Raw genomic sequence first — 13,360 nt, forward strand, 5'->3', positions numbered from 1 at the left:
CTCCCAGCTCCGTCAGCACTCCCAGCAGCCCCAGCTCTCCCAGCAGCCCCATCTCTCTCAGCATTCCAAGTACCCCCAGCACTCCCAGCACCCAGTAGCCCCAGCATACCCAGCACTCCCAGCAGCCCCAGCACCCTCAGCACTCCCTGCACCCTCAGCACTCCCAGAAACCCCAGCACTCCCAGCAGCCCCAGCACTCTCAGCATTCCAAGTACGCCCAGCACTCCCAGCACCCAGTACACCCAGCACTCCCAGAAAGCCCAGCACCCACAGCACTCCCAGCACTCTCAGCACTCCCAGCACCCTCAGCACTCCCAGAAACCCCAGCACTCCCAGCAGCCCCAGTACCCTCAGTATTCCTAGCACCCTCAGCACTCCCAGAAACCCCAGCACTCCCAGCACACTCAGCACTCCCAGAAACCCCCAGCACTCCCAGCAGCCCCAGCACCCCTATCATTCCCAGCATCCCAGCACTCCCAGCAGCCCCAGCACTCTCAGCATTCCAAGTACCCCAGCACTCCCAGCAACCTCAGCACTCCCAGCAGCACCAGCACCCTCAGCACTCCCAGCAGCCTCAGCACTCCCAGCAACCTCAGCACTCCCAGAAACCCCAGCACACCCAGCAGCTCCAGCACCCTCAGTACTCCCAGAAACCCCAGCAGCCCCAGCACCCTCAGTACTCACAGAAACCCCAGCACACCCAGCAGCCCCAGCACCCTCAGCACTCCCAGCACCCTCAGCACTCCCAGAAACCCCAGCAGCACCATCAATCCCAGTTAGTGATCGAGTCACAGAGGCTCGTCGGCCCATTGTTCCTGCTGTGTTAGTGACCTGCCCAATCAAGATCAGATTGATGGGTGGGGGAGGGGTGGTTTTAGCGAGGACTAGGTCTCTCCTCAGGTTTCTTCCCCTCCCCATCCCCCACGCTGTCCCCCTGTAACTCCACATCCAACCTGCAGGAAATTCTGACCTCCTTTCCACACTGGGCATTCACGAGGGACCAAAGGCTTCAGAACGATAGCGAGACATGAGCAGATGTTTGGGGTGCATTACAGATGTGCTCCTGGTTTGAGTTGACAGTGATGTGTGGCTGAATAATCCCCCCCCCACCCCCCACCCCACCCCACCCAAAGCGGGCCCGGGTACCACAGAAACATTTGCAATCCAATTCAACCCAAGTGACAGTTCCAGAACCACAGTGGACACACACACAACATGGGGACAGGAGTGGGCCATTCAGCCCCTCCAGTCTGACCCGCTTTTCAATGAGATCATGGCTGCTCTGTGGCCTAACTCAATTGAATGGCCTCCTCCTATCCCAGTACTGGGAATGCTGTGAGGGCTGGGGTGAACGACCAGGAAAGTCTGAGTGTTCTTGCAGATGAATTATGCCTGCACATTTGCAAGTGTAATAATAAGCTCCCTCGCACATACCCTCCTACCATGGGTGGCACGGTAGCACAGTAGTTAGCAGTGGTGCCTCACAGCTCCAGGGTCACAGGTTCGATTCCCGGCTTGGGTCACTGTGTGCGGAGTCTGCACATCCTCCCTGTGTGTGCGTGGGTTTCCTCCGGGTGCTCCGGTTTCCCCCCACAGTCCAAAGATGTGCAGGTTAAGTGGATTGGCCATGATAAATTGTCCCTTAGTGTCCAAAGATGTGCAGGTTAGGTGGATTGGCCATGCTAAATTGCCCCTTAGTGTCCAAAGATGTGCAGGTTGGGTGGATTGGCCATGTTAAATTGTCCCTTAGTGTCCAAAGATGTGCAGGTTAGGTGGATTGGCCATGTTAAATTGTCCCTTAGTGTCCAAAGATGTGCAGGTTAGGTGGATTGGCCATGTTAAATTGTCCCTTAGTGTCCAAAGATGTGCAGGTTAGGTGGATTGGCCGTGTTAAATTGTCCCTTAGTGTCCAAAGATCTGCAGATTAGGTGGATTGACCATGTTAAATTGCCCCTTAGTGTCCAAAGATCTGCAGATTAGGTGGATTGGCCATGATAAATTGTCTCTTAGTGTCCAAAGATCTGCAGATTAGGTGGATTGACCATGCTAAATTGTCCCTTAGTGTCCAAAGATGTGCAGGTTAGTTGGATTGGCCATGTTAAATTGTCCCTTAGTGTCCAAAGATGTGCAGGTTAGGTGGATTGGCCATGCTAAATTGTCCCTTAGTGTCCAAAGATGTACAGGTTGGGTGGATTGACCATGTTAAATTGTCCCTTAGTGTCCAAATATGTACAGGTTAGGTGGATTGGCCATGTTAAATTGCCCCTTAGTGTCCAAAGATCTGCAGATTAGGTGGATTGACCATGTTAAATTGCCCCTTAGTGTCCAAAGATGTGCAGGTTAGGTGGATTGGCCATGCTAAATTGTCCCTTAGTGTCCAAAGATGTGCAGATTAGGTGGATTGGCCGTGCTAAATTGCCCTTTAGTGTCCAAAGATGTGCAGGTTAGGTGGATTGGCCATGATAAATTGTCCCTTAGTGTCCAAAGATCTGCAGATTAGGTGGATTGGCCATGCTAAATTGTCCCTTAGTGTCCAAAGATGTGCAGATTAGGTGGATTGGCCATGTTAAATTGTCCCTTAGTGTCCAAAGATGTATAGGTTGGGTGGATTGACCATGTTAAATTGTCCCTTAGTGTCCAAAGATGTATAGGTTAGGTGGATTGGCCATTTTAAATTGCCCCTTAGTGTCCAAAGATCTGCAGATTAGGTGGATTGACCATGTTAAATTGCCCCTTAGTTTCCAAAGATGTGCAGGTTAGGTGGATTGGCCATGCTAAATTGTCCCTTAGTGTCCAAAGATGTGCAGATTAGGTGGATTGGCCGTTCTAAATTGCCCCTTAGTGTCCAAAGATGTGCAGATTAGGTCGCTTGGTCATGCTAAATTGCCCTTTAGTGTCCAAAGATGTGCAGGTTAGGTGGATTGGCCATGATAAATTGTCCCTTAGTGTCCAAAGATGTGCAGATTAGGTGGATTGGCCGTTCTAAATTGCCCCTTAGTGTCCAAAGATGTGCAGATTAGGTCGCTTGGTCATGCTAAATTGCCCTTTAGGGTCCAATAAAGGTTAGGTGGGGTTACTGGATTACAGGGATAGGGTGCAGATGTGGTCTTAGGTAGGGTGCCTTTTCCAAGGGCTGGTGCAGACTCGATGAGCCAAATGACCTCCTTCTGCACTGTAAATCCTACAATTCTATGCTCTATCTGGGGTGCAATCATCCTGTTCATTCTCTGGTGCTCCTTCCCGCAGTGTGTGTTGGTTTTTTTTTGTTTGAAATTCAAAGCTGCCACCTTGCCAACACCTTTGCTGTTCTTTGTGTGCACAGGGTTCCGAGAAAGTGCATTTATGATCTCCTTGTTGGCTGCTGGGGTCACCCACTCGGTGGCCACCGCCTGCAGCCTGGGCAAACTCAAGGGTTGCGGCTGTAGCCAGAAGCGCAGTGAAGATGAGCAGGGTCTACGCTTCAAGCTGCACCAGCTCCGAGTCCAGGGTCTCCCAGTCTCCATCCCCCAGCCTGAGGAGCACTTCCCCGGCATCCAGGACTCCTGGGAGCGGGGCGACTGTAACCACGACATTGAATTCGGCGAGAAGTTCGCCAGAGACTTCCTAGACACCCGGGAGACATCGCGCGACATCCATGGGAGAATGAGACTCCACAACAACAAGCTGGGAAGACAGGTCAGCAAGCATTGGGCATGTGTTGGCTTTTCAATGTAAAGTTGGGGACGTCCTTGTAATGTTTCGCAAATTACACTCTGTGGGCGAGAATGTCAGATTTTATTTTGCCAGTAAGAAATGTTGGAGTATCCCAGTTCTACAGAAACCAAAATGAAATGAAATGAAAATCGCTTATTGTCACAACTCGGCTTCAAATGAAGTTACTGTGAAAAGCCCCTAGTCGCCACATTCCGGCGCCTGTTCGGGGAGGCTGGTACGGGAATGGAACCGTGCTGCTAGCCTGCCTTGGTCTGCTTTCAAAGCCAACGATTTAGCCCTGTGCTAAACCAGCCCCATGTCCTCAATGGGGTGAAATAGCTGGTTAATACTGCGAGCTAATGGAATTGCTTACCGGCGCTAAATTGTATGTTACCGGCGCTAAATTGTATGTTACCAGCGCTAAAGTGTCTGTGGGAAGATTGGTCTTGATTTAGGAGGGTTTCCCCCCCCTCAGGAGCAGAGATCAGAGCAACCGACAGCATCAGCAATGCAATTTCCTCTGGCTAGGAGCTCAGTGTTGAACGTTCAGGCGGCTTGTTCCAGCTGGCATTGTTACCCTTGAACTGGAATCTTCACTGCGCCCACCACCTACCAAATTACACTTTGGGCTTTAATTCAGGCAGTGATTCTATTCGCTCGGGCAAAAAAACACGCACAAAATCAATGATTTAGGCAGCTTGAATGAGTGGGGTGAGGGTAGATTAAGAAAAACAAGGATTGTGGAAACTTTGATTTCTGCTGAATTGCTACACTCCAACCCAACCATCTTCTTGCAAGTTAAATCCCCCATTTAGCAGCGGTTCTAAGATCAGCGATTCTGTATACTGCAGGTGGATAAGACGGTACATACCTTTCGCTGCCCAGTCCATCTGCACAGATCTAGCATGGCAAAGATCATAATAATCATAATCTTTATTAGTGTCACAAGTAGGCTTACATTAACACTGCAATGAAGTTACTGTGAAAATCTCCTAGTCGCCACATTCTGGCGCCTGTTCGGGTTCGCAGAGGGAGAATTCAGAAGGTCCAATTCACCTAACAAGCACGTCTTTCGGGACTTGTGGGAGGAAACCGGAGGAAACCCACGCAGACACGGGGAGAACGTGCAGACTCCGCACAGACAGTCACCCAAGCCGGGAATTGAACCCGGGATCCTGGTGCTGTGAAGCAACAGTGCTAACCACTGTGCTACTGTGCCGCCCTTATTAACCTTCAACAGTTTATACGTCCACACACCCGTTAAACTGGGCATGCTGTGATAATATGGTGGAAAAGGTTGGAGCAGTCACATGTTGGCATCGCGGGGCTGTCATGCCCACGTTACCATGTGGTTGCTGTCCATTGGTTTCCTTGATGTCTCCCACAACCCGTGGGAACGACAGGATCGGGATTGCTTCAGCGGCTTAAATTTGCAAATAGTTGGTTATAGTTATAGTTTTCTGAGTTGCTTTCTCCTTACCGTTGTCCTGCTGGCATTGTGCCCCTGAATGAGGGCACAGGCCGACGCACCCGAGTGAAAACTAGTACAGGGTGGCACATTTCATTGCAAACTGCTATGGAAACATTTTCTCCGCACATTCTCACGTTAAGATGGCGATGTTTACTTGTTTTGCTGTGACGCTGGGTAAGTAACATTCTAAAGAAACGTAAATCCTGACATTACTCCCAAAGCCTACTGATGTGTTCCTCAAAGCTCCTGCAGAACCCGCTCCCCTGCGAGCGTCATTTGATTCATTTCTTTATCTTCCTTTCCCATCGCTCGCCACCTCATTCCTGATGCTCAGGCCCTATTCCCACCTTCCCCACTGACCCAGCTTCTACATCCTCCCCCGTCACAGATGCCGTGCCAGCAATTCGCCTCCAATCGGAAATCGCTGCTCCTTTGTAGCTACTGAGGGCGATTTATCCACAATCTTCCTTGGCCATTTTCAGCCTATCCTGTGTCACAATTTCCCGCACACGTGACCTCTGCCTCTTCCTGCAATATTTATTTTATGACGAACATACGGAGCTGGAAGAGGCCACTTCTAGCCTCGCGCTGTCTCCGCCATTCAATAAGATCATGGCTAATTTGATTGTAACCTCAGCCCCACATTCCTGTCGACCCCCGATAACCTTTCACCCCCCCCCCCTTGTTCATCACGAATCTATCGAGCTGTGCCTTGAAATATTCAATGGCCCTGCCCCCGCCGCTCTCTGAGGGAGAGAGATCCACGGACTCAGCATCACAGAATCACAGTGCAGAAGAGGCCCTTCGGCCCATCAATTCTGCACCGACCCACGATCCTGTGCGAGAGAAAGATTCTCCTCGTCTTCGTCTCCAATGGGTAGCCTCTTATTTTTAAACTGTGTCCCCGAGTTCTAGTCTCTCTCGGGCGAGATTCTCTGCCTCCACTTGGCTGGAAGCAGCCCACGAATGGTCAGTGGTGGGATCCTCAGGAAAGGTTTAGTGAGGGAATTCCAGGAGGTTAGGGCTTTGACAGCTGAATGCATGGCCGTCAATGTAGCAGCGATTAAAATTGGGGGATGAGTAAGTCAGAGGCCAGAATGAGAGGCGTTTCGAGATGCTGGAGGGGATTCAGGAGATAGGGAGGTGGGTGCGAATGAGGAATGGAGGGGAGGGGGGAATCCGAAAATGAGGAGGATTTTAAAAGGGAGTCACTGCTGGCCCGGGAGCCAACATTGTTCAGTGAGCACAGGGGTGAGAGGTGAACAGCTTCAGGTGGGAGCTAAGATACAGGCAGCAGAGTTTCAGGGTGGTACGGTGGCACAGTGGTTGGCACTGCTGCCACACAGCGCCAGGGACCCGGGTTCCATTCCGACCTTGGATGACGGTGTGGAGTTTGCTCATCCTCCCCGTGTCTGCGTGGGTTTCCTCCGGGTGCTCTGGTTTCCTCCCACAGTCCAAAGATGTGCAGGTTAGGTGGATTGGCTATGATCAATTGTTCCTTCGTGTCCAAAGATGTACAGGTTAGGTCGGTGCAAAGGGGCCGAATAGCCTCCTTCTGCACTGTAGGGATTCTATGGATTCTTCTATGAACTCACATTTCTGGAGGGAGGGGGGTAGGGGTCAGCCAGGAGTGGGTTGGACTATATCAAACCCAGAGGTGACAAACATGAAGGAGGGTTACAGCCGCAGATGGAGTGGAGAAGGTCAAGGTTCAGAGGTGGAAACAGGCCATTTTTTTACATAAAGCTCAACCTGCCCTTCCATCCCATTAACCGAACACAACCAGTTGAGAAAAGAAGGTTCCGTGTGCGCACTTTACCGACAAAGAATAACAAACAGACACAGTAAAAAAATCTGTCTCACATCCGTAAACTGACATTCATCTGGGAAATTGGAGCAGGAGGTGCTGGGGAAAACCCAGCAGATCGGGCAGCATCTGTGGGGAGAGAAACCGAGTTAACATTTTGAGTCCAATCGGACTCTTCTTGGCAAATATCATGAAACAGATCTAAAGCCTGCTCACGTACATCATCCAGGGAAATCCACATGCCTGCACAAATTGCTGTGGATAAATACAAACATGACCAAAACGCACATCAGCTGAAAGTGAGACCAGAACGTGAAGATTACATAAATCATAAGGTGATAAGAGCCAAAGTGAGCAATGTTGCAGTGTTGATAATGCCCCCAGTCTATTGAAATCACTGGACAAGTTTGGAGGTCCTTGTTCCTCGGGCAGTGCTGTAACCTGTTACAACAAAAACGGCAAAAAAGACAATAACCCCAGGCCTCATCCTGCCTTTTCCCATTGTGGATGCAGGCTGACTTCCTGTGTGTGATTTCAGAGCACGGTAGCATAGTGGGTAGCGCTGTTGCTTCACAGCTCCAGGGTCCCAGGTTCGATTCCCGGCTTGGGTCGCTGTCTGTGCGGAGTCTGCACGTTCTCCCCGTGTCTGCGTGGGTTTCCTCCGGGTGCTCCGGTTTCCTCCCACAAGTCCTGAAAGACGTGCTGTTAGGTGAATTGGACATTCTGAATTCTCCCTCTGTGACCCGAACAGGCGCCGGAATGTGGCGACTAGGGGATTTTCACAGTAACTTCATTGCAGTGTTAACGTAAGACTACTTGTGACAATAAAGATTATTATTTTTAGAGGGGATTTGGGTTTTCACCCAGAGGGGGTGGGAATCTGGAACTCGCTACCTGAGAGGGTGGGAGAGGCGGGAACCCTCACAACATTTCAGAAGCATTTAGATGAGCAATTAAAATTCCACCGCACACAAGGCTACGGGTTAAGTGCTGGAAAATGGGGTGAGAATAGACACGATGGACAGAAGAGCCCGTTTCTGCGCTGTAAAAACTCTGCGACACCAATGTCCAGAGTTTGTTTTTCTCTTCCATACTCCCAGTATTTTTGCTGCTTTTCTTGTTTTCTTTGGAAGCATGGGATCACTTGGCACCATTTTGAAGGGTATGGGGAAAGAGTCCTTCCCGGTCGGCCAATATTTATCCCTCAATCAAAAAAAAAATAGATTGTCTGGTTATTATCACATTTCTACGTGTGGGATCTTCCCGTGTGCAAATTGGCTGCCGAATTTCCCCCATTGCAACAATGACTACAGGTCAATAAGAACTTCATTGGCTGAAGCCCCCCCCCCCCAATCCCACCCCAGCTAAATATGAGCAGGACCACCGGTATACAAATATATCATAGATTTGACAGCTCTGGAAGGTATGGATTAAAACCTGTTAACTGAGGTCTTAGTAGATCAGGAATGGCTCAAGTTGGTTTGCCTGTTGCGGAGAGGGTTTAGCTCAGGTCTGTACATTGCTCCACCTCTTCCTCTGCTGTTTCTGTTTGATTGCTTTTCTTCTGAATTTCAGGCAGTAATTGACAACATGAAACGCAAATGTAAATGCCACGGCACCTCGGGCAGTTGCCAATTTAAAACCTGCTGGCACGTGACCCCCGATTTCCGACGGGTCGGGGCCGTGTTAAAGGAGCGGTTCCAGAACGCGGTGCTCATCAAAACGCACAATAAAAACACGGGCCAGTTCAGCCTGAAACCGAGCCGCAGGCGGATCTACAAGGACATGGTGTACTTCGAGAAATCGCCCGACTTCTGCGAGAGGGACTTGGGCACCGACTCCCCGGGCACCCGGGGGAGGGTCTGCAATAAGACGAGCCAAGGGATGGACAACTGTGACAGTCTGTGCTGCGGGAGAGGGCACAACATCCTCAAACAGAGCCGGAGCGAACGGTGCCGCTGTCACTTTCACTGGTGTTGCTACGTGCTGTGTGACGAATGCAAGGTCAGCGAGTGGGTTAACGTGTGCAAGTAGCTACCATGGAACTGGAAACACCGGGCCCGGGCACCTTTCATTCTCACGCAATATAGACCTTTTTTCTCTCTCTTTTTTAAAAAAAAAAAATCCCCCTGCATATGTTGATGGACAACAGACATGCTTAACGCATAACGTGACTTGGACTGTGTGGAGCAGACATTTTCATCCGGGGGCGCATCTTTGCAACAATTGGCTGAGATTAGGACATTGTGAAGAGTTAAGTGTCTTTCAGAGCCCCCCCCTCAAAAACTATGGGTTTAGCTTGTTAGCTTAGCCGGGTGTTGAGGGAGGAGGAGGAGGGGAGGGAGGATAGAAAACAGAGTTTCTTAAATCCTTCCAAAACTTGTCTCGCCACACTTCCAACCTGCGGGCCTTTGCTTGTACTCTCAAACTTGCCCCCCCCCCCCCCCCCCCCCCGTGGTATCACTGAGATGAGGGTTCACGCCATCCCATCCCAATAGACAGGGGCTCCAGCATAGGCGACTGGGTCTCCGCTGCACATTCTGCCAACCAGGCCCTGCTCTGCTTGGCATTGTCACTCTTACCCGTCAAACAGCGTTCACATTAGCCCTGGGCAAGCGAGGACGGCTTAAGTTAAGAGCTGTAGCTGCCTGGATCCAGGACTGTCCTTCTCTGAAGATTTAAACGTTATGCCACAGCAAGGATGCGATCAGCTACAATCAACGTCTACTGCCAACACAAACAAATATGAGGGAATGCTGGGGGTGGGAACCGAAGGCATCTTCAAAGAGAGCTGCCTTTGAAGCAGAGTGGCAAGGTGGAGTGGTTTTGAAAGGGAGGCATGCTGAGTGGGAAATCAGTTGGTTAAGCAGAGAGAGTGCGCCACCACGAAGAATCCTGAATCAGAGGAATGGAAGGGTCTGGGTTGGGGCATCTGTTGTGGAAGATTACCCTGGGCCACCAAGGGTTGGAGGAGGGCATCACGTGGGTGAGAGCTCAGGCGAGAGAGTTTGGCGTTATTTTGAGCACTGGAGGTTAAGGGGAATCTCACAGTTCTGTCAGGCAGCCAGTGGAGAAAGCGGTTTCGGAACCTGCAGAAAGGTGATCTTGGCAGCGGATTCTTGAGTGCAGAACTTTCAACTCCGAGCCTAATGGTTCAGGGGGCAAGAGGAGTCAATGCCCAGAGGCAGCTGGGCAAAAGACCGAGAAACCAGCTTTGGGTTTTGGTGGGCCAATATGTAGAGCATTGTGCAAAAGCGTATTGACTAAGCTGTGACGCTAAATGTTCAGGGCATTGTAATGTGAATTGAGAAACATTGCTGAGCTCCATTTTCCCTTTAACCAAACCCATCCCAGCAGAGGATCAAATGCCAGCCTAGATCAAACAATGGAACTCATGGGGGTTGCTTGAAACACAGTGTTGGAAATGTTAACATGAAAGGAACTTCGAGACTGTCTGTTCTACTGAAATGTTTTAATTTCAAAATCACTTTGATGAATCCAGTACAAAGGATTTCCTGCTAAATTACATATCACTTATTACTTTAATGTTCCGCCCAATTATTAACTTGCATTCCAGTCCAGGAGCCTGGGATGTTCAATCCTGCTTTGCAAAGTGTTTGTCGCATTAGTGGTCGCGGAGTGGGGGGAAGAAAGCAGCACTTGAACTTTTTTTTTGAAAGGGGGGGGGGAAGAGAGAACCATTTAAAGAAGTGTCTTGTTCTGCCAGCACCTGTTAAACACTCCCCGACTCGCCTGCGAGCAAGCCCAACCAGCGAAGTGGCTCTTGGAGACGGAAACTGTCTGGAACCGCTGAAGGAGAAATGTTTAGGCTTCAAATCAGGTGTTCAAGCTGTTCGATGAATCACCTCAATTAACTTATTTAACTGCCTGGGGTCTGCGGCTGAGCAACCACAGGACAACCTCAGTCATCGGCATATTCCTGCATGGTCAGCATATGTTAAGTGTGTGTAAGTGCTTTGTCTAAGAATTTGTGTGTCTTTTTTTTAAAAAAATTAATTCCAGGCTTTTGACAGTACTTTGGAAATGACATTTTTGATCGCTAATTGTCAACATCCTATTCCTCAAGCAGTTCTATTTTATTGTATCTTGCTCATTTGATCTGCAATATACATTCATGTTTTTAACATTTACACTGTGTGATTACTCAACTGCTTCTATGCGTACGGCTAATTGGACCGTTCCAGCAATGGACATCTCGACAAGCATGGCATCATGGGGAAACCATTCGCAAGCAGCCCACACTCGATGCTTGCTTGAGACTTTCCTTTAAGATGCAGTGACTGTTGCTACCCTACCACTAATAATAATAATTTTTATTATTGTCACAAGTAGGCTTACATTAACACTGCAATGAAGTTACTGTGAAAATTTCCCCTCGTCGCCACATTCCGGCGCCTGTTCGGGTACACAGAGGGAGAATTCAGAATGTCCAATTCACCTAACCTGCACGTCTTTGGACCGTGGGAGGAAACCGGAGCACCCGGAGGAAACCCACGCACACACTGGGAGAACGTGCAGACTCCACACAGACAGTGACCCAAGCTGGGAATCGAACCTGGGACCCTGGTGCTGTGAAGCAACAGGACTAACCGCTGTGCTACCGTGCTGCCCAGCAGCACTGTACACACACACCAAGCTGCGTGCCAAAGCTTGCCCAATTCTTCAGGGTGGCATGTCCCCTCCCCACCACAATCTGTGTAGGCCGACTGCAGACCTCGGCTCTCTTGGGCATTCCCGATTTCCGTCACCACATCGCGTCTGCACCAACCCTCCGAAAGAGCACCCTATCCAGGCCCACTCCCCCAGCCCTATCCCCGTAACCCCACCCATTGATCACGACACTAAGAGGCAATTTAGCATGGCCAATCCACCTAACCTGCACATCTTTGGACTGTGGGAGGAAACCGGAGCACCCGGAGGAAACCCACGCACACACGGGGAGAGCGTGCAGACTCCGCACAGACAGTGACCCAAGGCTGGAATCGAACCCGGGTCCCTGGTGCTATGAGGCTAGCCATTATGACCACTTGCTCTAATCTCTCCTTAATGTGGCTCGATGGCAGATTTTCTCTGATTACGTCCTGTGACGTATCTTAGGATGTTTCACGTTAAAGATGCTATATAAATTCAAGTTGTTCCTTTGCTAAGCACTGAAAGAAGACTGTTTGAGCCTTGTTGCTGTCAAGATCAATAAAGGCTTCAATGTAGCTCATTCGGCACGATATTGTGCACTTATTCTGATCAGATCGATTCTGATGCGTTACCCTGGACCCTGCTGCCTATGAGGGTGATGAAACAATCAGTCGATTTCCATGCGATGCGCATTTGAAGGAAATAAACTTGCAGGGCGAGATCGGGGGAGTGGGACTGACTGGATTCCTCCGCGGCGCACTGGCATGCAATCAATGGGCTGAATGGAAATGGCCCCATGACTAAATGCTGTCATACTGGACAGATTCAGAGGTTTTCAAAGCCCAGTCCTCATCACTGGCTCATACTCAGAGAAATGTAGGTGAAGAGGACATTTACATTTTATATATCATTGCCGTAACTGACAGATTTCATCCTTTTGGATACTGGATGGTTTAAAGTTGAAAATGTTATTGCTCCATCTCAGTTTACAAATTAATTTCCTAGAGATATGTACATTATGATGTGGAAGTAAAGCAACAGGTCAGCATCCTCCATCCCATCTCACCTGGTCTGAGTATCCCTTTACAATAAAAGTGTGTGTTAATAAGGACAGGTTCCAATCAATTTAAGGAGAGGGCGGATATGAAAACTTTGGAGAGGGCGGGCAGGGGGGGAGGACCTCCTTGTGAACCTGCTCCTGGGCCTGGCAAGGCTTGCCATCAACAGTCCCAGGCGGCGAGCGATCGACGAGGTTGCCCAACCCGACTGTCTGCCCCTCTTCCGCGGCTACGTTCATGACCGGGTGTCCCTGGAGAGGGATGCATGCAGTGCCCACGGGCACCCTTGAGGCCTCCCATGCCCGGTGGGCACCACAGGGGCTGGGGTGCTTTATTGACCCCCCTTTAAACACATTTTGGTTCAATCTTTGAAGTTTCATTTGTGATTCGCGTTTTGTTTAAGGCAGTTTCCCTTTAAGGGACTGTCCCTTTAATTTGTCCCACAGTTCAAGAACCAGAGGGCACTGAGGGGGGGAGGGGCAGGGGTGTGTGGGGGGTGCTCCATTCTATTGCTAGCTGAGATCGAATATGCACTGGTCCCCTCTGACTTTAAGCACCCACTGAGAGGGAGGGTTGACGTGAATTGGTGGCACAAACCAATTGCAAAATAAGTCTACAATTGGGAGCTGGTTTGAGTAGAAGGTGATTTTTATGTGGAGGTGTATAGACAGCAGAAGT

At 50.0% G+C, this 13,360-nt stretch overlaps 1 protein-coding gene across 1 annotated transcript in view; it reads left to right on the forward strand.

The window, feature by feature from the left end:
- The window catches only part of LOC140405423 (protein Wnt-10a-like), a 16,168-nt gene extending 5,050 nt beyond the window's left edge, over positions 1 to 11,118 (forward strand). Inside the window, exons 3-4 of the mRNA XM_072493820.1 lie at positions 3,323 to 3,675; positions 8,547 to 11,118. Of these exons, the coding sequence (XP_072349921.1) occupies positions 3,323 to 3,675; positions 8,547 to 9,005 (812 nt within the window). The 3' untranslated portion in view covers positions 9,006 to 11,118. The remainder of the gene's footprint in view (positions 1 to 3,322; positions 3,676 to 8,546) is intronic.
- Positions 11,119 to 13,360: the final 2,242 nt, after the last annotated feature.

Source organism: Scyliorhinus torazame, chromosome X (genome assembly GCF_047496885.1).
Source record: "Scyliorhinus torazame isolate Kashiwa2021f chromosome X, sScyTor2.1, whole genome shotgun sequence".
Lineage (NCBI taxonomy): Eukaryota > Metazoa > Chordata > Chondrichthyes > Carcharhiniformes > Scyliorhinidae > Scyliorhinus > Scyliorhinus torazame.